Consider the following 20008-nt stretch of genomic DNA (forward strand, 5'->3'; position numbering starts at 1 on the left):
GTATCTTTGAGGAGTAGTGTGCTGCGCGTGGAGTGGTCTCCTTTCACGTTTCTCTGCCTCACATCTTAGAGTTCTTGCAGGATGGCCTGAGCAGGGGCCTGGTTTGGTCTTCTCTCCAGGTTCAGCTTGCGGCCTTCTCAGCATTTCGTGGGTTGTTACGAGGTCAGTGCCTGACTTCCATTCCTGATGCTGTTCACTTCTTGCAGGGCCAAGTTGCTCAGGCCTCCCGTTAGACCATCTATTCCATCTTGGGATCTTAATCTGATCTTGTCTGTGCTGGTGTGCCCACCCTTTGAGCCTTTGGGGGCTTGCACATTGAAGGACTTTACTCTTAAAGTGGTCTTTTTGGTAGCAATTACATCTGCTAGACGTGTTTCTGAGCTGTAGGCTTTCTCTTGCAGGTCTCCGTTCTTGGAGTTTTCTATGGAGTGGGTTGTGTTGCGGCCTGTTCCTTCTTTTCTGTCAAAGGTAGTTTTTCCTTTTCATGTCAATCAGTGGTCCTCCCGGTATTGGGAAGTCGGGAGGGATCTTCTGAGCAGAAAAAGTTGCACAAGTTGGATGTCTGTCAGGTCCTTCGCTCTTATGTGCAGAGGACCCAGGAGATCAGGAAATCAGATCATCTCTTGACCCTTCTAGTGCAGTGGTCTCAAACTCAAACCTTTGCAGGGCCACATTTTGGATTTGTTGGTACTTGGAGGGCCGCAGAAAAAATAGTTAATGTCTTATTACAGAAATGACAACTTTGCATGAGGTAAAACTCTTTATAGTTTATAAATCTTTCCTTTTGGCTAAGTCTTAATAATAATATAATGTATAGCTAAAGAGACATATGATCAAGAAACTGTTTTATTTTACTTTTGTGATTATGAAAAACACACTGAGGGCCTCAAAATAGTATCTGGCGGGCCGCAAGTTTGAGACCACTGTTCTAGTGGGTCCTCATCAGGGGGATGGCGCTTCCAAGGGCTACCATTGCACGCTGGATCAAGAAGACTATTGCTTCCACTTACCTTCTTCAGAAAAAGCCTGTTCCGGACTTTCTCAAGGCTCATTCCATTCGGGGTCAGGCGGCTTCTTGGGCTGAGTCTTCTCATGTGCCTCCAGTGGATATTTGTAAGGCTGCAGTTTGGTCTTCTCTGCATTCCTTTGTCAGACACTACTGTGTGGACGTTTAGGCGCGTCGGGACGCAGTATTCAGAGAGCATGTTCTGGTGTCGGCCGTTCGGGAGTCCCACCCATGATGGGTACTGCTTTGGTACATCCCATCAGTAAGCTGAAGCTGTACTGGTCTGTCAAGGTTGATAAAGAAGGAGAAATTAGGTTCTTACCTGCTAATTTTCTTTCTTTTAAACCTTCTAGACCGGTACAGCACCCCACCCTGTCTATAGTTGTGTTGTTCTTGCAGGTGTTGTGCATGAAGATATAGGTTTTCTACGGGTTCTAATATTTTTCTAGGGCTATGGAGATCAAAGAACAGCGGCTGTGGCTCGGCTGGCGACTTGGTGGGGACATTTGCTGCAGGGGGCCTCTCCTTTGCATTTTCCAACAGCATTCATATATATTAGTTGGTACCCCTGTTCGGAGTCTTGTTCTTGTTTATAGTTTTGTTTTGGTTCTTAGTTCTGCTTGGCTATTCAGCAGACTGAGGTAATTAGGGGGAGTAAGCTATTATGTACTATTCCAAAGTTTTGTCTGTCTCCACCTGCTGGTCATGATGAGATATATCCATTGGCAAGCTGAAGCTGTACTGGTCTGGAAGGTTTAAAAGAGAGAAAATCAGCAGGCAAGAACCTAATTTCTTCTTATTCTTTATTTAATAAATGTTTCTATACTTTTTTTTCTAAAACGGCAGTCTATTTTTTGTCTATCTTGATTATTATTTTTCTCTCTTGTTAAACCACACAAACTGTTTCAAAAAGGAATCAGCAGAATGATGCAAAGCTTAATTTAAATATTTGTGCTAACTGTTCTATCATTTGCTTTGTTTCATTTAAATTACTTTTGTTTTGTTAAACTGTACTTAGCTTGAGAAGCACTGTGTAGTCTGGCTTTCCTTATCGTTAAGCTTTTGAGACTGGAGCTGTTGTTTGCTACATAAGCTTGTATGCTTTGCTTTATTCTAATCCAATGCTTCCAGCGTTTCACGGGGCCATCTCCACTCCGCTGCATCAGGGAATTTATGCAACGGAACTTGTAAAAGCAGTGCAAATCTTTACTGCTGATTCCAGCCAACCATGTAAGGTACAAGCGGCCATTGTAGGATTGGCAGCAGCATAAGCAGGAGTGACTGGAGACTTCTTCTGCAAATTCTGCTTCAAATCCCAATATGGCTGCTAGGACCTCGAATAGCAGTCTCTAGGCGGACACAGAAAATCCCAGCAGATAGTTTGGCTAAGGGGGCAAGTGTTACTTGGGATCACTTTTGCCCAGAACCACTGGGCCTTTTGAAGGTAGGCCCGGGAAGGAACTTTGGGTAGTAAGAGAATAAAAGCATTGAGGTTAGATGCTCAGCTAGTCTGGGAGGACCAGCCCTTTTCCTGGGCGGGGGTGGCAAAGAGTGATAGGGTGGGGGTGGAGAGTTTCAGTTTCTACTGAACACACATGAGCATATCCGACCAAAACCTGAATCTGGATTTCCGATCAGTTTCTATACCAAAACCAAAGTCAGTCTGTACTTGTCAGGGCTTACTCAGACTTTGGCAAAGTTGTGCTCGGGGGAGCTTTGCCTTCCCCTGCCCAGTAGTTTTGTTTAGGTATATCCCACTAGTTGAGAACGGTGCAGACAGGGTAAAATGAAATTTATGTCTTACCAGATAATGTTCCTTTCCTTTAGTTGGCTAAACTGTAATGAGACTCGCCCTCAGAAGACGAAACACCAAGACTTTCAGGGTGTTCTGCTCTCTTCGGTTAAAAAAAATAAAAAATAAAAAAACCAGAGAAACAATAATGAGAAGAAACAATAAGGAAGTCCTCAGAAATGTAGAATACTGAATGCCATTCTGGTACTATCCTCACTTTGTTATCATTGCATCTGCAGTAGTTGATGGGGCATAGGTTTGCATTACAAAGGAATCTTCTGCTGCTTTGGCAGATGCATACTGGAGATTTCCTTGAGCACCATAGGTTATTCTTGTGCATTCACTGGAAAAAACCAATTTCTATGTCAGCAACAGCAAATGAATCCAAGACGAGTGGGTTATCGCCATCCACTAGCAGGTGGAGATAGAGAACATCAAACTGAGCTCTGTCATATATAGGATGGGAAGCTCTATGATATGGCTGCATCTCGAATACTGTGTGCAATTCTAGTTGCTGTATCTCAAAAAAGATATAGTGGAATTAGAAAAGGTACAGAGAAGGGTGATGAAAATGATAAAAGGAATGGGATGACTTCCCTATGAAGAAAGGCTAAAGCGGCTAGTGCTCTTCAGTTTGGAGAAGAGATGATATGATATCTCAGGGGTGATATGATAGAGGTCTATAAAATACTGAGTAGAATGGAAAGGGTAGATGTGAATTGCTTGTTTACTCTTATCCAAAAATACTAGGACTAGGGGACATGCGATGAAGCTACTAAGTAGATCTAAAACAAACTGGAGAAAATATTTCTTCACACAACGTGTATTCTGTTATGTCCCTTCTGGAATCCATATGCTAGGTGTTCGGTCTCAACCCGTAATCTGGGAGTTGTAGAAATCCAACACTTTTCTGAGCTAGAAAATATATCCAGTTACAATTTCTGCAAGCAATCCATGCAGAAGTCTTTTGCAGTTGCTCTGCTGCTTTTTCTTGGGGTTTTTTTCGCTTAAAGTTCGCTATTCTCGGTGACTTCAGTGCTTTGAGACCCCTTTCCGGTGGTCCCCTGATGGAGGAAAGGACGCAGTCCTGCAGTGCTGAACTGCAATTTCACATTGAAACAAACTCTTGTGGATCTGTGGAGCCAGCCTGCTGTGTGCCACCCTTCCTAAAGTTGGGATGTCCAAATAACATTGCTTCATTACTTAGAAGAAGCCAATGACTTATATGTCTGATCATCTCTTTGTTATCTTGTGTGGTCCTTGTAAGGGCCCAGCGGCCTTTAAAGCCACAATCGTATGATGGATCAAGGTGACCAGGAGGCTGCCTGTATTTGTGGGAACCAGCCAATACCTCCAGGTCCGAAGCTTATTCGACTTTTGGGCAGAAGCCTGAAATGTCACTCTAGGGGAGTTCTGTAGGGCAGTGACGTGGCTGTTACTGCATTCTTTTGTAAAGCATTACAGATTGGATGTGCTTGCCAGAGATTGCTCAGAAAATTGCAGAGCTGTGCTTGGGTATATCCCCAGAACAGTGCAGTCTAACAACAAAGAAGGTGAAATTATGTCTAACTGATAATTTCCTTTCCTTTAGTTGGCTGCACCATTCTGAAGTCCACTAAGATTAAAGCCTGGAGATCTCAGGGTGCTCTGCTTTTTCCTTTTTCAGTTAAACAAAAAAAGTCCTGAAGGAAATGACACTTTAATGTGAGAAATCAGGTGTTCCTTGGAAATACAGGATCATAAAAGCCACTGAGGTGCCAGGCTTGTGTGACGCTGTAGTGCAAGTGCCTCTCTGTGGTGTTGTGAACTCAGATGCAGGGGGGTGTTCTGCTGCTTTGGTAGTTGCATACTGGAACTTTCCAGGTGCATCAATAGATTATACCCATGAATTCACTGAAAAAGACCAGTTCTTTTTTTTTCTACCTCCCATCTGCTGGTAGGAGGGGATTTTGTTAAATGTTTTGTAATGTATGTAATCTGCTTTGGATAAAAGTAGGGTTCAAAGACAAAATCGCGCTAGACAACTGAGCGCAAGGTTGACGATGTGCCGAAGAAAAGCACTATTTTAAAGGGTTCCGACGGGAGGTGTTGGTGGGGAACCCCCCTATTTTACTTAACAGACATCGTGCTGGCGTTGTGGGGGGGTTTGGGGGTTGTAACTCCACTCATTATACTTGAAACCAAACTTTTTGCCTGTTTTTTAGGGAAAAAGTTCAGTTTTAAGTATAATGTGGGGGGTTACAACCCCCCAAACCCCCTACAACGCCAGCGCAATGTCTGTTAAGTAAAATAGGGGGATTCCCCACCAACACCCCCCGTCGGAACCCTTTAAAATAGTGCTTTTCTTCGGCGCGCCGTCAACTTTGCGCTCAGTTGTCGGCGCGCTGTTGTCTCGCGCGATTTAGTCCCGTCACCTAAAAGTAGAATAGAAATAATATGGAATAAAAAGAATAAGCTATAAACCCACATATTCAGATCACATTTTTATCAGCTTGTACTTTTGGGTAACACCTTTGTAATTTTTATCTTTATTAAAAGCCATCTCACAAAGTAGAAGTTGTTTTGTTCTACTTTGGATACTCCTAAAAATATCTAAAAGGTATGTTTAAGCTTTTATTTGTTAATGTGGTACTGCAGAGAAATGCTAGGAGAAGTAGGTTTGATAATCTGCTAAATCCAGTTTCTGAGGAGCTGCAGATGAGAGGGTACTGCTTCAATCTGAAATTGTGGCTTTTCATCATACATTAGAAACAAATGTCAGCAATTTCTGTTTTAACAACACTGAAAATGTCTCTTAAAAAAATTGAATACATGCAACTTGAAGCAATACAAAAAACTGGAAAGCTTCTTGAACCTGTGACTAGCTCTATAATTTTCAAGAAGAAATTGTACCTTATGTAGATAACCTGAACAGATCAAGGAAATGCTCCTTAATTCTTTGAAATCTCATGTCTAATAACATTTTCTGTTTCAGATCCAAATAACTGGCCCTGTAGCTTTTGGATTATGAAATATCCATCATCATCGAAGAAAAGTGGTCAGAGATGCTCCAGGTACTGTGTAGGAGGAGCGAGGTGAATTTGATTTAAATCGATTTATATTACTAATCAGAAAGACTTGATTTAAATCATGGTTTCCTTCAGAAAGCGCCAACAAGGTATCCAAACAAGTGGGAGTCAAAACAATAGGCACAATGAAGAGTGATGAAGTGATCAATTCTTTCAAAGCTCTTTATTAATGTAATTCATATATAGGACTCAAAACAAGCTTTCTTGCCTTTATCGGGAGTCCATATCTGTTTGTTATTTCCCCATACAAAGTCTAGTCATCTAAAATCAGAACTAAAAATCCCATTGGCCCCAAATTAATTTGCTATTAGAAAATTTTGTTGCCTTGTCATATGACACAATTTTATTTGGTACTTCAATGAGGTTTAAAAGTCAAATTTCAATATCTAACAATAAATTATTATTAATATTGACAGGAGTTGCCATTCAACACATCACTAAAAATTGGAAAGACTATACAAGACTTAACTATACCTTTTGGTGGAATTCAGTATGTTATACATATAAAATGGAAAGAGTTCTTGCTTTACAGAATGGGAATTATGATAGGTTTAAAAAGATATGGGGGCCATTGATTGAATAGTCAAATGATTAGACACCTTTAAATGTTTGAAATTGATATAGGGAAGGCTGGGATGATGGGATGGGGGGGGTAATTTAAAGTATTTAAGATTTATGGTTAAGAATGTACAAGTGATTTTGTATATTATAAGATATCATATTGTATACTTGTTAATTGAAGTGAAAATGAATAAAGAATAAAAAAAAAAAAAAAAGAACTAAAAGTCCCAATTAAACTAGGACAGGTAGATTTAAAACCCAGAGCTAAAACAGCTCTTCAGAAAGACTCATTCATTCTCTCTGGTATTATCTTAAAATTTACAACCAGATAAAGGTTTCAGTTTTTGAAAAATAACTTTTCAGATTAGTTTACAGTTATATCAAAAAGTTACTGATTTGGTTATACTGTTAGAAATAAATACAGTAGATAAATAATTATGAAATTATTGTGAGAGGAACCATCTCCAGTTTAATAGGTTAATCATTCATATTTGGACAACTTTTCTGCTGTACTTTATTGAAAGGAGAAAAGTAATCATTACTTTAGTAACAATTTAAATAGTTTTATTTAACCAAAGCAATAACATAGCATATGTATTCTTGTATTTGCTTAAATATCCATGTTAATTGATATGGTTAAACAAAATACTGTCTTCATATTCTTGTTTGCTCATAATCTGGAGAAGAAAGCCAAGCTTTTCTGCTTTATCATGTCCCAAATGATTTCTCAATTTGCAATGAATGAGACCAAAGGAAGAGAATATTATTTCTATACTAGCAGAAGAAGCTACTGCTGTTAAATGAAATCATTATTTTAATTTCTCTAAATCCAAGTGCTTAATAAGTGACTTCTGCCAGTTCACTGGTGTGACTTTATTTAAAATATCATTGGCAAACGTATAGTTCCTTGTCATCAGCAGGAGATGAATCCAGAGAGGAGATGAATCCAGAGATGAGTTATGACCATCCACCAGCAGGTGGAAAGTGCAACAGACACTTTATTCCTGAACCCTTCTTGCAAGAATTCTTGTAGAGAGCCTCATTAGCATTCTTTTGCTCCACCTTCCATCCCTGTGGGCTGTCCTCCAATTCCTTAGTTGTCTCTCTACAAATGAGATGATAGGAGCTTGTCTCTTCTGCTTGTGTTTATTTTTCTTTTAAATTTGGTTTTACATACCATTTGTGAGGCTTTTCGGTGCTGCAGAGGATCACTGTCATGGGATATCTCTGGCTGCGGGAGATCGCACTCTCAGGTCAGGTCTGCATCCAAGGAGTAGATTGCTTTGTAGTGCACTCACTCGAACAGCCTGCACTAACAATCTGGGAGCTCGGGAACCAGTTCCTTGGGAGCAAGGTTCGCCCCGGGTTCAGTCTGCAGTGGACTTGAGTGCAAGGTGAGTGGCTCTGTGGTGGTTTATCCAGAATCGAGACTGACTGCTTTCCTTTCCCACATGAGAGGTTCTGGTGGGGGTTGGTCTCTGGCCGGTCGTTAGACATGAGAGGCAGTCTGAAGAGACGAGTAGTCCGGTTCCAGGCTTGTTAGAGGTAGAGATTCTCCCTGTAATCTGTCTAAAGCTTCACTACAAGCAGCTCCCAGGACACAGCACGGCACACTGAGAAAACAGCCTTTAATACAGAATTGGGATTGTTTGGTCTTTAAAAGTGGATTTTTGAGGGTTCTGGGCTTTGAGCCAGGGTCCCCCACCTCTAAAATCCTAAAATTGCTGGTTTTGGACCCCAGCTTAGCTTCCACAGGTCATTTTTGGTGCTAAAATTAAAGTTAAAGCTTCATGGGTCTTTAAAAAAAACTCCACAGAACTGTAGTGTTTCCATTCAGTGTTCATATATCATATAATGACAATCAATCAATAAATATCAGTGTGCATCATAATCTGTTCCTTCTGAACCCAACATTATCCCAGGACAAGCAGGCAGGTATTCTCACTAGTGGGTGATGTCATCCGACAGAGCCCCGATACGGACATCTTGAAAGCATGTCTTGCTTGAAGAAACTTAGAAGTTTCGAGATGCCCGCACCGCGCATGCGCCAGTGCCTTCCCGCCCGATGTACCGGGCGTGTCTCCTCAGTTCTTTTCTTTCCGCGGAGCTGAGAAGTTATCTTCAATCTGCGCTGACTGAATTTCAGTTTTTCTTTGCCTTCTTTACCCGCGTTTTGGTTTATTTCTTTGAATTCACTTTACTTTACTTTATTTAAAAAAAAAAAAGTTCAAAATTATTTCTTCCGGCGGTTCGGCCGGCCCGGCCTCGTGGCTGCGGCCTACCTCTTTCGACATTGCAGCGTCGATTTTCCGGCCTATGTCACGGCCAATCACCGGTTTTAAAAAGTGCAGCAAGTGCCAGCGTGCGATTTCGTTGACGGACCCGCATCGACGCTGCCTTCAGTGTCTTGGTCCGGACCACGTTCCGAAATCGTGCAGGCCTTGTTCCACGCTCACTGCGCGCTCGTTCAAGCGGCGTTGCTTACTTTGGGAGTCGATGTTCAAGATGGAGACTGCCAAGGATCTGTCTGCTTCTACATCTGCTGAGGTTTCGCCGGTCCGCTCGAAACCTGCATCGACGACTTCCGCATCCAGCATCGTGAAGCCAGCATCGTTTACACCGGCTGCGGCTTCCAGTTCCGCTGCGGCGCCTGCCTCTGTCTCTTCGGTTCAGGTACCGCCTTCCACTGTCCCTCCCGTGGTCATCAAGGTGCCCAAAGCTACTAAGCAGAAGCACTTGGCCGCGAAGGAGCGCGAAGACCGTGCAGGAGGACCCCCTTTCGGTGCGGATCCCTCCATATCGGCTTCGCTTCGATCCCTGCTGGAAGCTCAGTTTGTCGAGCTTATGCAAACTATGGGACCCCGGCTTATCGCCAACATTCAGGGTGAAGTCCGAGCACCGGTCCCTGAGGGCGGTCCGCCCTCTCCCCCTCGCCGTTCGATCTCGCTGCTCGACGAGGGGGATCGGCGGAGGGCGGCGGATGCCTCCAGGAGGGCTTCCCTTCCTGATATGCCACCTTTAGAGCCCATTACTCCTCCAAGGCAACAGGGCGCTGGGACGGTCCCTGATATTCGGAGTCCTGGGCATACTGCATCGCAGGAAGAGTTCTTCCGCACTCCATACCAGACTTGGGTGGCGCTGCGTGAGTCCGCGTCCTTGCCACCTCTGCGATCCACCGCTTCGAGCCCCATCCATTCCTTAGAGGCTTCGGGGGATCGTGCGATGCACAGAAGTTCTCGCTCCCCATCCCGGCACCGGGAGGGGCATCGTTCTCGTCATTCATCTCGACACTCCTCACGTCATTCGGAAGTGTCCCCACAGAAAAAGATGCAACGTTTGGGATACTCATCGTCCGATGTTTCCCAACCGGAGGGACCAGAGTATGAGGAACCATCTACCTCTTATTCTCCATGCCGGTCTCAGCTCTCCCTAGACCCGGAGGCTTCCACTTCGTCTAGTCCGTCTCGGCGGCCGGCCTTGGCGGACCAATTGTCTTTCTCATCTTTTCTCCGACAGATGGCGGATGACTTAGATGTGACTTTGGATACTGGATCTAAATATTCTAAAGAGTATTTGGATACGATGCATTTGCCTCACCCTCCGGCGGAGACTCTTCGGCTTCCTTTGCATAAATTGCTGGACCAGACTTTCATGCGCTGTTTTGAGACACCGTATTCTATCCCTGCGGTTCCCAGTAAGCTGGATGCTCGATACCGCATCGTTCACCACAAGGGGTTTGAGGGAGCTCAACTTTCTCATCAGTCTCTGCTGGTCGAGTCTTCTCTCAAGCGTTCTCACCCTTCCCAGGTCTACGCTTCTGTGCCTCCGGGCAGGGAGGGGAGAACGATGGACAAGTTTGGTAGACGAGTTTACCAAAATTCGATGATGGCGACTCGAGTGCTCAATTACAATTTTTTCTTCTCTTCCTATTTGGATTTCTTCTTGCCGGTCCTCCGCAAGTTCGTCCCTTTCATCGATGCTGAAGCTCGTTTCCAGTTTGAGGAGGTGGTGGCAACCCTGTCCCAGTTGCGGCTGCAGCTGATGCAATCCTCCTACGATGCCTTCGAGCTCTCGGCACGTGCTGCGGCCTGCTCAGTCGCCATGCGTCGCCTGGCCTGGCTTCGCACTATTGATATGGATCCGAACCTCCAAGACAGATTGGCTAATGTGCCTTGTGCGGGAGCGGATCTATTCGATGAGTCTATCGAGACTGTCACTAAAAAGCTTTCGGACCACGAGAAGTCTTTTCAATCCATTCTGCGTCCTAAGCCTAAGCCTCAACAGTCTCGTCCATCTAGACCGCCTCAAATCTACCAGAGGCGTTATCAACCAAGACAGGCTCCCCTAGCGAGACAGCCTGCGAAGAGGCAGCCTCCACAGAAGTCTCAGCAGAAGCCTCAGATGCCGGCTGCACCCAAGGCCACTCAGCCCTTTTGACTCTCTTCCAGGGAGCATAACCGACGTTCTGTCTTCCCTTGTTTTTCCCATCGGGGGTCGACTCCACCATTTTTATCATCAATGGGAGTCGATCACCTCGGACCTTTGGGTCCTTACCATCGTAAGAGAGGGATACTCTCTTCATTTCCAACGGGTCCCCCCGGACCACCCGCCAAGAGAGTATCCTTCCAACTCGATGCAGACCGCTCTTCTTCTACAGGAGGCGCAGGCTCTGCTTCGGCTTCGAGCCGTCGAGCCGGTGCCAGTAGATCAGCAAAACCGGGGGTTCTACTCCCGGTGTTTCTTGGTTCCGAAGAAGACGGGCGATCTGCGTCCCATTTTGGACCTTCGAGTCCTCAACAAGTTTTTGGTCAAGGAGCGGTTCCGCATGCTGACCCTTGCTTCTCTTTACCCCCTACTCGAGCAGAACGATTGGTTATGCTCTCTGGATCTCAAGGAGGCCTACACTCACATCCCGATACATCCGGCCTCCCGCAAGTTTCTCAGATTTCGGGTGGGACATCTCCATCTGCAGTATCGAGTGCTTCCATTCGGCCTTTCCTCGTCTCCCAGAGTCTTCACGAAGTGTCTGGTGGTGGTGGCCGCTGCACTCCGGAACATGGGTCTCCAGGTGTTTCCATACCTCGACGACTGGCTCATCAAGGCACCTTCGGCTCCAGAGGTCATTTCGGCGACCTTGACTACAATTTCTTTACTGCAGAGTCTGGGCTTCGAGATCAACTTCCCCAAATCACATCTTCAGCCCACCCAGTGTCTCCCCTTTATCGGGGCTGTTCTGGATACCATTCAACTTCGAGCATTCCTTCCTCCTCAACGCATGGATGCTCTCCTTCTACTCTGCCAGTCGGTGTCTTCTCGCCAGTCCATCTCGGCGAGACACATGATGGTCCTCTTGGGCCACATGGCATCTACAGTTCATGTGACGCCTTTTGCCAGACTACATCTCAGGATTCCTCAATGGACCCTGGCATCTCAGTGGACTCAGGTGTCCGACCCGTTGTCCCGTCACATTATCGTCACTCCTGCTCTACGGCAGTCTCTTCTCTGGTGGATGACCTCTTCGAATCTATCCAGAGGTTTGCTGTTTCACTCTCCTCCCCACCAGAAGGTTCTCACGACCGATTCATCGAACTATGCATGGGGGGCCCATCTGGATGGTCTTCGCACTCAGGGGTTCTGGACCAGTGCGGAACGACTCCATCAAATCAATCTTCTGGAGCTCAGAGCCATCTTCAATGCTCTCCAAGCCTTTCAGCATCTGCTTCACGACATGGTGATCCTTATTCGCACAGACAATCAGGTCGCCATGTATTATGTCAACAAACAAGGGGGCACGGGCTCGGCCCCTCTTTGTCAGGAAGCTCTTCGAGTCTGGGATTGGGCGGTTCGCCACAACACCTTCCTCAGAGCTGTCTACATTCAGGGGAAGGACAACGTCTTGGCAGACAAATTGAGTCGTCTTCTCCAACCTCACGAATGGACGCTCCATTCCAAACCCCTTCATCAGATCTTCGCTCAGTGGGGAACGCCTCAGATAGACCTCTTTGCAGCGCCCCACAACTTCAAACTGCCTCAGTTTTGCTCCAGGATCTACACTCCTCTCCGCCTCGAGGCAGACGCCTTTCTACTGGAGTGGGGGAATCGCTTCCTTTATGTGTTTCCTCCCTTTCCTCTCATTCAGAAGACTCTGGTCAAGTTAAGATCAGACCATGCCACCATGATCCTGATTGCTCCTCGGTGGCCCAGACAACCTTGGTTCTCCCTTCTACTTCAACTCAGCAGCAGGGAGCCAATACTTCTTCCAGTGTTTCCTTCACTGCTTACTCAACATCAAGGTTCACTGCTTCATCCCAACCTGCAGTCTCTCCACCTGACAGCTTGGTTCCTTTCAACATAACCCCTCACCAGTTTTCTCAAGCTGTGAGGGAGGTCTTGGAGGCTTCCAGGAAGCCTGCTACTCGACAATGCTATTCCCAAAAATGGACGAGATTCTCGACCTGGTGTATTTCCAATGCTACAGACCCTCAGAAAGCTTTTCTATCGTCTGTATTGGACTATCTTCTACACCTGTCCCAGTCTGGTCTCCAGTCTACCTCTATACGAGTCCACCTGAGTGCTATTGCGGCTTTCCATCAGCCTCTACAGGGGAAACCTTTGTCTGCTCATCCTGTGGTTTCCAAATTTATGAAAGGACTTTTTCATGTCAATCCTCCTATCAAACCTCCTCCTGTGGTTTGGGATCTTAATGTTGTCCTGTCTCATCTTATGAAGCCTCCGTTTGAACCTCTCAAAACGGCTCCTCTTAAGTATCTCACCTGGAAGGTGGTTTTCCTGGTGGCCCTCACGTCAGCTCGCCGAGTCAGTGAGCTTCAGGCCCTAGTGGCAGATCCACCCTTCACTGTATTCCATCATGACAAGGTGGTTCTCCGTACTCATCCAAAATTCTTACCTAAAGTGGTCTCTGAATTTCACATCAATCAATCCATCGTGCTTCCAGTGTTTTTTCCAAAGCCTCATTCTCATCCTGGGGAATCTGCTTTGCACACTCTGGACTGTAAACGTGCTCTGGCTTTCTACTTGGATCGCACAAAGCCACACAGAACTGCACCTCAACTTTTCGTCTCCTTTGATCCAAACAAGTTGGGACGACCTGTATCGAAGCGCACCATCTCTAACTGGATGGCGGCTTGTATCTCTTCCTGCTATGCCCAGGCTGGATTATCCCTTCCCTGTAAGGTCACAGCCCACAAGGTCAGAGCAATGGCAGCCTCTGTAGCCTTCCTCAGATCGACACCGATTGAGGAGATTTGTAAGGCTGCCACTTGGTCCTCGGTTCATACATTCACCTCTCATTATTGTCTGGATACTTTCTCCAGACGGGATGGACAGTTTGGCCAAACTGTACTACAAAATTTGTTCTCTTAAGTTGCCAACTCTCCCACCATCCCATTGGGGTTAGCTTGGAGGTCACCCACTAGTGAGAATACCTGCCTGCTTGTCCTGGGATAAAGCAATGTTACTTACCGTAACAGTTGTTATCCAGGGACAGCAGGCAGCTATTCTCACGTCCCACCCACCTCCCCTGGGTTGGCTTCTCAGGCTAGCTACCTGAACTGAGGAGACACGCCCGGTACATCGGGCGGGAAGGCACTGGCGCATGCGCGGTGCGGGCATCTCGAAACTTCTAAGTTTCTTCAAGCAAGACATGCTTTCAAGATGTCCGTATCGGGGCTCTGTCGGATGACATCACCCACTAGTGAGAATAGCTGCCTGCTGTCCCTGGATAACAACTGTTACGGTAAGTAATATTGCTGTCTCAGTCGCAAATAATCCTGGTGTGGCATAAAACCAGAAAACTTAGCTGCACTCCAGGCTCCACATTGTCCTCTCAGGGATCTTCCAACTTACTGTAAATCCAGGTTGCACCATTGTATTTGTAAATCCGCCCAACAGGGAATCCCTGTTTCACCGGTCAAGGCTGCATCAGGGGACCAAAAACCATGAAATAAATACACTCATGCGCTGGCTCACACCCGATGTCTGCACTCGGTTTCAAAATGGCGCTAGTGAACATGTTGCATTGTAGAATGCTAGGGAGGTAGAATTCCTAGATGCCATATGACTGCTTCTTAGAGCAACTGGTCTGGGAACTGACAAGAGGGGGAGCTATTTTAGGCATAGTACAGGAGTTAACTGTGTTGATTCTGCTGGGAAATAGTCATCATAACATAAGAATATGATGCCAGATAAAGGCCAAATGGCCTATCCAGTCTGCCCATCCGCAGCAACCATTATCTCTTCTTCTCTCCAAGATACTATGTGACTTCCCAGGCTTTCTTGAAATCAGACACAGTCTCTGCCTCCACCACCTCTACCGGGAGACTGTTCCATGCATCTACCACCCTTTCTGTAAAAATGTATTTCCTTAGATTACTCCTGAGCCTATCACCCCTTAACTTCATCTTATGCCCTCTCATTCCAGAGCTTGCTTTCAAATTAAAGAGACTCCACTCATGTGCATTTACATCACATAGGTATTTAAATGTCCCTATCATAGCTCCTCTCTCCCACCATTTCTCCAAAGTATACATATTGAGATCTTTAAGTCTGTCCTCATATGCCTTATGACTATGACTACACACCATTTAAGTAGCCTTCCCCTGGACCGACTCCATCCTTTTTATATCTTTTTGAAGATGCGGCCTCCAGAATTGTACACAATATTCTAAATGAGGTCTCACTAGTCTTATATAAGGGCATCAATACTTCCTTTTTCCTACAGGCCTTACCTCTCCGTATGTACCCTAGCATCCATCTAGCTTTCGCCGTCACCTTTTCAACTTGTTTGGCCACCTTAAGATCATCACATACAAATACACCCAAGTCCTGCTCTTCTGTCATGCACTTAAGTTCTTCACCCCCTAAATTCTGTACCATTCCCTTAGGTTTTTGCAGCCCAATTGCATGACCTTGCATTTCTTAGCATAAAATTTTAGCTGCTAAATTTCAGACAATTCTTTAAGCTATGCCAGGTCTTTCTTCAGTTATTCACACCATCCTGGGTGTCTACTCTGTTGCAGATTTTGGTATCATCCGCAAAGAGGCAAATCTTATCCGACAGCCCTGCAGCAATATCATTTATAAAATTTGAGCTGATACTGGAAGTGATGTTGTAAAAGAAATGTACTGTAGAGGTGTTTAGTTTTTGAAAGAGCGACTATGATACAATGATGAAAATGGTTAAAAAGAAGCTAAAAGGATCAGCTGCAAAGGTTAGAACTATAAACCAAGCATGGATGTTTTTTAAAAATACCATCGCGGAAGCCCAGACCAGATGTATTCCACGTATCAGCAAAGGTAGAAAGAAGAGGAAACGAGAGCCTGTGTGGTTAAAAGGTGACGTGAAATAGGCTATTAGAAAAAAAAAAAAAAATCCTTTAAAGAATGGAAAAAGGATCTGAATGAAGAAAATAAGACACATAAGCACTGGCAAGTTAGATGCAAAGCATTGATAAAGAAAGCTAAGCGAGAATATGAAGAGAAACTTGCAAAAGAGGCAAAAACTCATAATTTTTTTAGGTACATCAGAAGCAGAAACCCTCAGAGGGAATCCATGGGACCATTGGATGATTAAGGAGCAAAAGGGGCGCTCAAGGAGGATAAGGCCATAGCAGAGAGATGAATGAATTCTTTTCTTCGGTAATTATGGAAGAAGATGTAAGAGATCTACCTGAACCAGAAATGGTTTTCAAAGGTGGTGATGCGGAGGAACTGAAAGAAATCTTGGCTAATCTGGAAGATGTACTAAGCTAAATCGACAAGTTAAAAAGTGATTCACCTGGACCAGATGGTATACATCCCAAGGTACTAAAAGAACTCAAACACGAAATTGCTGACCTGCTGTTGGTGATCTGTAATCCATTGCTAAAAATTGTCAGTAGTACCTGAAGATTGGAGGGTGGCCAGTGTTATGCTGATTTTTAAAGAGGGTTCTAGGGTAGATCCAGGAAATTACAGACTGGTAAACCTTACTTCAGTGTCGGGCAAAATGGTGGAAACAATTATAAAAAATAAAATTTTGGAACACATAGACAAAACATGATTTAATGAGATAGTCAGCATGGGTTCAGCCGAGGGAGATCTTGCCTCACCAATTTGCTTGACTTATTTGAAGGTGTGAACAAACATATGAATAAAGGTGAGATGGTTGATGTAGTGTATCTAGATTTTCAGAAAGCTTTTGACAAAAAGTTCCTCATGAGAGGCTCCTGAGAAAATTAAAGAGTCATGGGATAGGTGGTAACGTTCAGTTATGGATTAGGAATTGGTTATCGGAGAGAAAACAGAAGGTAGGGTTAAATGGTCATTTTTCTCAGTGGAGGAGAGTAAACAGTGGAGTGCTGCAAGAATCTGTACTGGGACTGGTGCTATTTAACTAATTTATAAATGATCTGGAAATTGGAAGGACAAGTGAGGTGATTAAATTTGCAGATGACACTAAACTGTTCAAAGTTGTTAAAACGCATGTGGATTGTGAAAAATTGCAGGCATACCTTAGGAAATTGGAAGACTGGATATCCAATTGGCAGATGAAATTTAATATGGACAAATGCAAAGTGATGCACATTGGGAAGAATAACCCGAATCAGTTACCGGATGCTAGGGTCTATCTAGGGGTTAGCGCCCAAGAAAAGGATCTGGTGTCATTGTAGATAATACAATGAAACCTTCTGCCCAATGTGTGGCGGTGGCTAAAAAAGTAAACAGGATGCTAGGAATTATTAAAAAAAGGGATGATTAACAAGACTTAAGAATGTTATAATGCCCCTGTATAGCTCCATGGTGTGACCACCTTGAGTATTATGTTCAATTCTGGACTCCTTATCTCAAGAAAGATATAGTAGAACTAGAAAAGGTTCATAGAAGAGCGACCAAAATGATAAAGGGGATGGAACTCCTCTCGTATGAGGAAAGACTAAAAAGGTTAGGGCTCTTCACCTTGGAAAAGTGACAGCTAAGGGGAGATATGAAGTCTACAAAATCCTGAGTGGAATAGAACAGGTACAAATGGATCGATTTTTCACTCTGTCAAAAATTACAAAGACTAGTGTCAGTTTTGTTCGTGACCCCCCCAATGTATGGTGGTAGGGGTTAAGTGAAAAGGCGTACTGACAAACGCTGGTCCCAGATTCAGTTCCCTCACTGAAGTTTCACCAGGAAGTAGAATCAAAAAGGCAAAGCCAGGGGTGATTGCATAAAGAATATATTATAGAAATAGTCTTACAGAAAAGCAATATTTATAAGCATTACAATTAAGCAGAGAGCATTAAACTTAAGCAGAGAGCAATGTAGTTTCCTGCCTTACAGAGTCCAGAAGAAAGCGTGAAGTTCTAGGGAAAGGCAGAGAGAGAGAAAGGGGGATGGGGTGATGTTTCGTGTTCCATAGATAAAGAGAAGGATAGACAGAGAGATAGAGAGAGCTCAAGAGAGAACTAGAGTGCCAAGCCAAGAGCCAAGAGATAGCTAGATAGAAAGAGAGATAAATGTGTGTTGCAGAGAGGAGGCTTTTATACCTTGGAATCCCATTCTGAATAGAGAAAATATTGTATGCCCCAGTATCTTTCTGTTTAGAACTTGCAAACTGTTTGAGACAATGGTCAATTTAATTGACAAAGGAGGGTGTGATACTTGCAAGCATGGAAGATGGGATTAAGTCTCTGGCTTGATCTGTGCACTTGGACCCATTGTCCTAAGCACCCTCTTAATCAGACATTAACACCTTTTAGCTAGTCATGATTCGATCAGGGATACTTGACACATATCAATCAGGGCTACTTAAAACATATCAGGGATACTTAAAACCGTCTCCCTGCTCTCAAGGTCTATCTGCATTCACATGCCAGAGTCAGATTGATATAATTTCCCATAGGCCTCGCTGACATAAGTAATGCCAACTAAAAATGCTGAATGGTAGCGATAGCTAGGCTGACAACTAGGAGACACTCTATGAAGTTACAGGGAAATACCTTTAAAACCAAAAGGAGGAAATATTTTTTTCACTCAAGAGAATAGTTAAGCTCTGGAACACATTGCCAGAGGTTGTGGTAAGAGCAGATAGTTTAGCGGATTTTAAGAAAGGTTTAGACAATTTTCTGGAGGAAAAGTCCATAGTCTGTTATTGAGAAAGCCACTGCTTGCCCTGGATCGGTAGCATGGAATGTTGCTACTCATTGGGTTTTGGCCAGGTATTAGTGACCTGGATTAGCCACAGTGAGATTGGGCTACTGAGCTTGATGAACTATTGGTTTGACCCAGTAAGGCTATTCTTGTGTTCGTATGGTCCTACCAGGGCTTGCTGCGAGTAGCCTGTTTTGAGGCTGTCTCCTGCTGACCGGCTGTGCTTGAGTAAGGAAGGAAGGGAGGGAGAGAGCGGCTCAGGACCACTGCCTGCTTCTGCCACTTCTGGGCTTGAAGGAGGGAGGAGGGCTTTACAGCCCAAGACTGCTGCCGCGCTGGTGCTCTGGTACAGGAGAGAAGGGGGGGGGGGAATTGAGAGTGTGTTAGATAACTGTTTTTCTGGTTAATTGAGAAACCCCCCCAGAAACAGAACACCACTCTCCCCACCCAAGTAGGTCTTGTTTTTCATGTACAATGATCATCTCTCCCTTCCTCTCCTCCCCCAATTCTTTCTCTTTCCTTTCTCTCCCTCACATGTGCCGCATCTTTCCTCCCCTCTCACCCATCCCCTTGTGCCTTCCCTCTGCAGCATCTTTCTATCCTTCCCTTCCTCCCTCCCATCTCCCCGTGCAGAACCTTTGCGCAGCAGAACCCTTGCACAGCTTCTATTTCTCCCTTCCTCCCATCCCCCCTTGCAGCATCTTTCCTTGCAGCATCTTTCCATTCCTCCCTCCCATCCCACCCTGCTGTGCAGCCGAACCCCCGCTATCCTTTCCATCTCTCCCTCCCATCCGAACCCTGCCAACCGCAAGACCAACATACCTTCTTCCAAACGGCAGCGTCGGCAGCAATCTAAACAGGCTACTTCGCGGTAGTTAACATAACAGCCATAACAGATAAACCTCAAAGGAAAATAATCAAAACTAGAGCAGGTCTAAATTTGGGAAGTGGTGAAAACTTTGCTACTGAATAATTGATGTCTGATATATATATACAGTGGTGCCTCACACAACGGACGCCTCGCACAGCGCACGCTGCGCACAACGAACTTTATGTCTTGATTCGTACAACGAACTTCGTTTCACACAACGAAGTCGCCCGAGCTGCATCCTTCCGCGCAGGCACTGCGCTTAACTGCCCTCTCTCCGCCTGGCTCCCTCTTGCCCCCCGACTCCCCGACACGATCGGGGCAAAAAGGAGCCCAAGCCCTCTTGCCCCGCCGATTCCCCAACTCCCCGACAATATCGGGCCAGGAGGGAGCCCAAGTCCTCCTGGCCACGGCGACCCCCTAACCCCACCCTGCACTACATTACGGGCAGGAGGGATCCCAGGCCCTCCTGCCCTCGACGCAAACCCCCCCCCCCCCAGCGGCCGCCCCCCCCAAGAACCTCCGACCGCCCCCCCAGCCGACCCGCGACCCCCCTGGCCGACCCCCACGACACCCCC

The 20008-nt window shown here is 45.3% G+C and overlaps 1 protein-coding gene across 2 annotated transcripts in view; it reads left to right on the forward strand.

Moving 5' to 3' along the window:
- Positions 1-20008, forward strand: part of LOC117360842 — a 72469-nt gene that overhangs the window by 30189 nt on the left and 22272 nt on the right. Inside the window, exon 3 of one of the 2 annotated variants that reach the window (XM_033945326.1) lies at positions 5773-5872. In XM_033945326.1, the coding sequence (XP_033801217.1) occupies positions 5773-5872 (100 nt within the window). The remainder of the gene's footprint in view (positions 1-5772; positions 5873-20008) is intronic. The other variant, XM_033945327.1, reaches the window with a different exon arrangement.

This window comes from Geotrypetes seraphini, chromosome 5 (assembly GCF_902459505.1).
Source record: "Geotrypetes seraphini chromosome 5, aGeoSer1.1, whole genome shotgun sequence".
Taxonomy (NCBI): domain Eukaryota; kingdom Metazoa; phylum Chordata; class Amphibia; order Gymnophiona; family Dermophiidae; genus Geotrypetes; species Geotrypetes seraphini.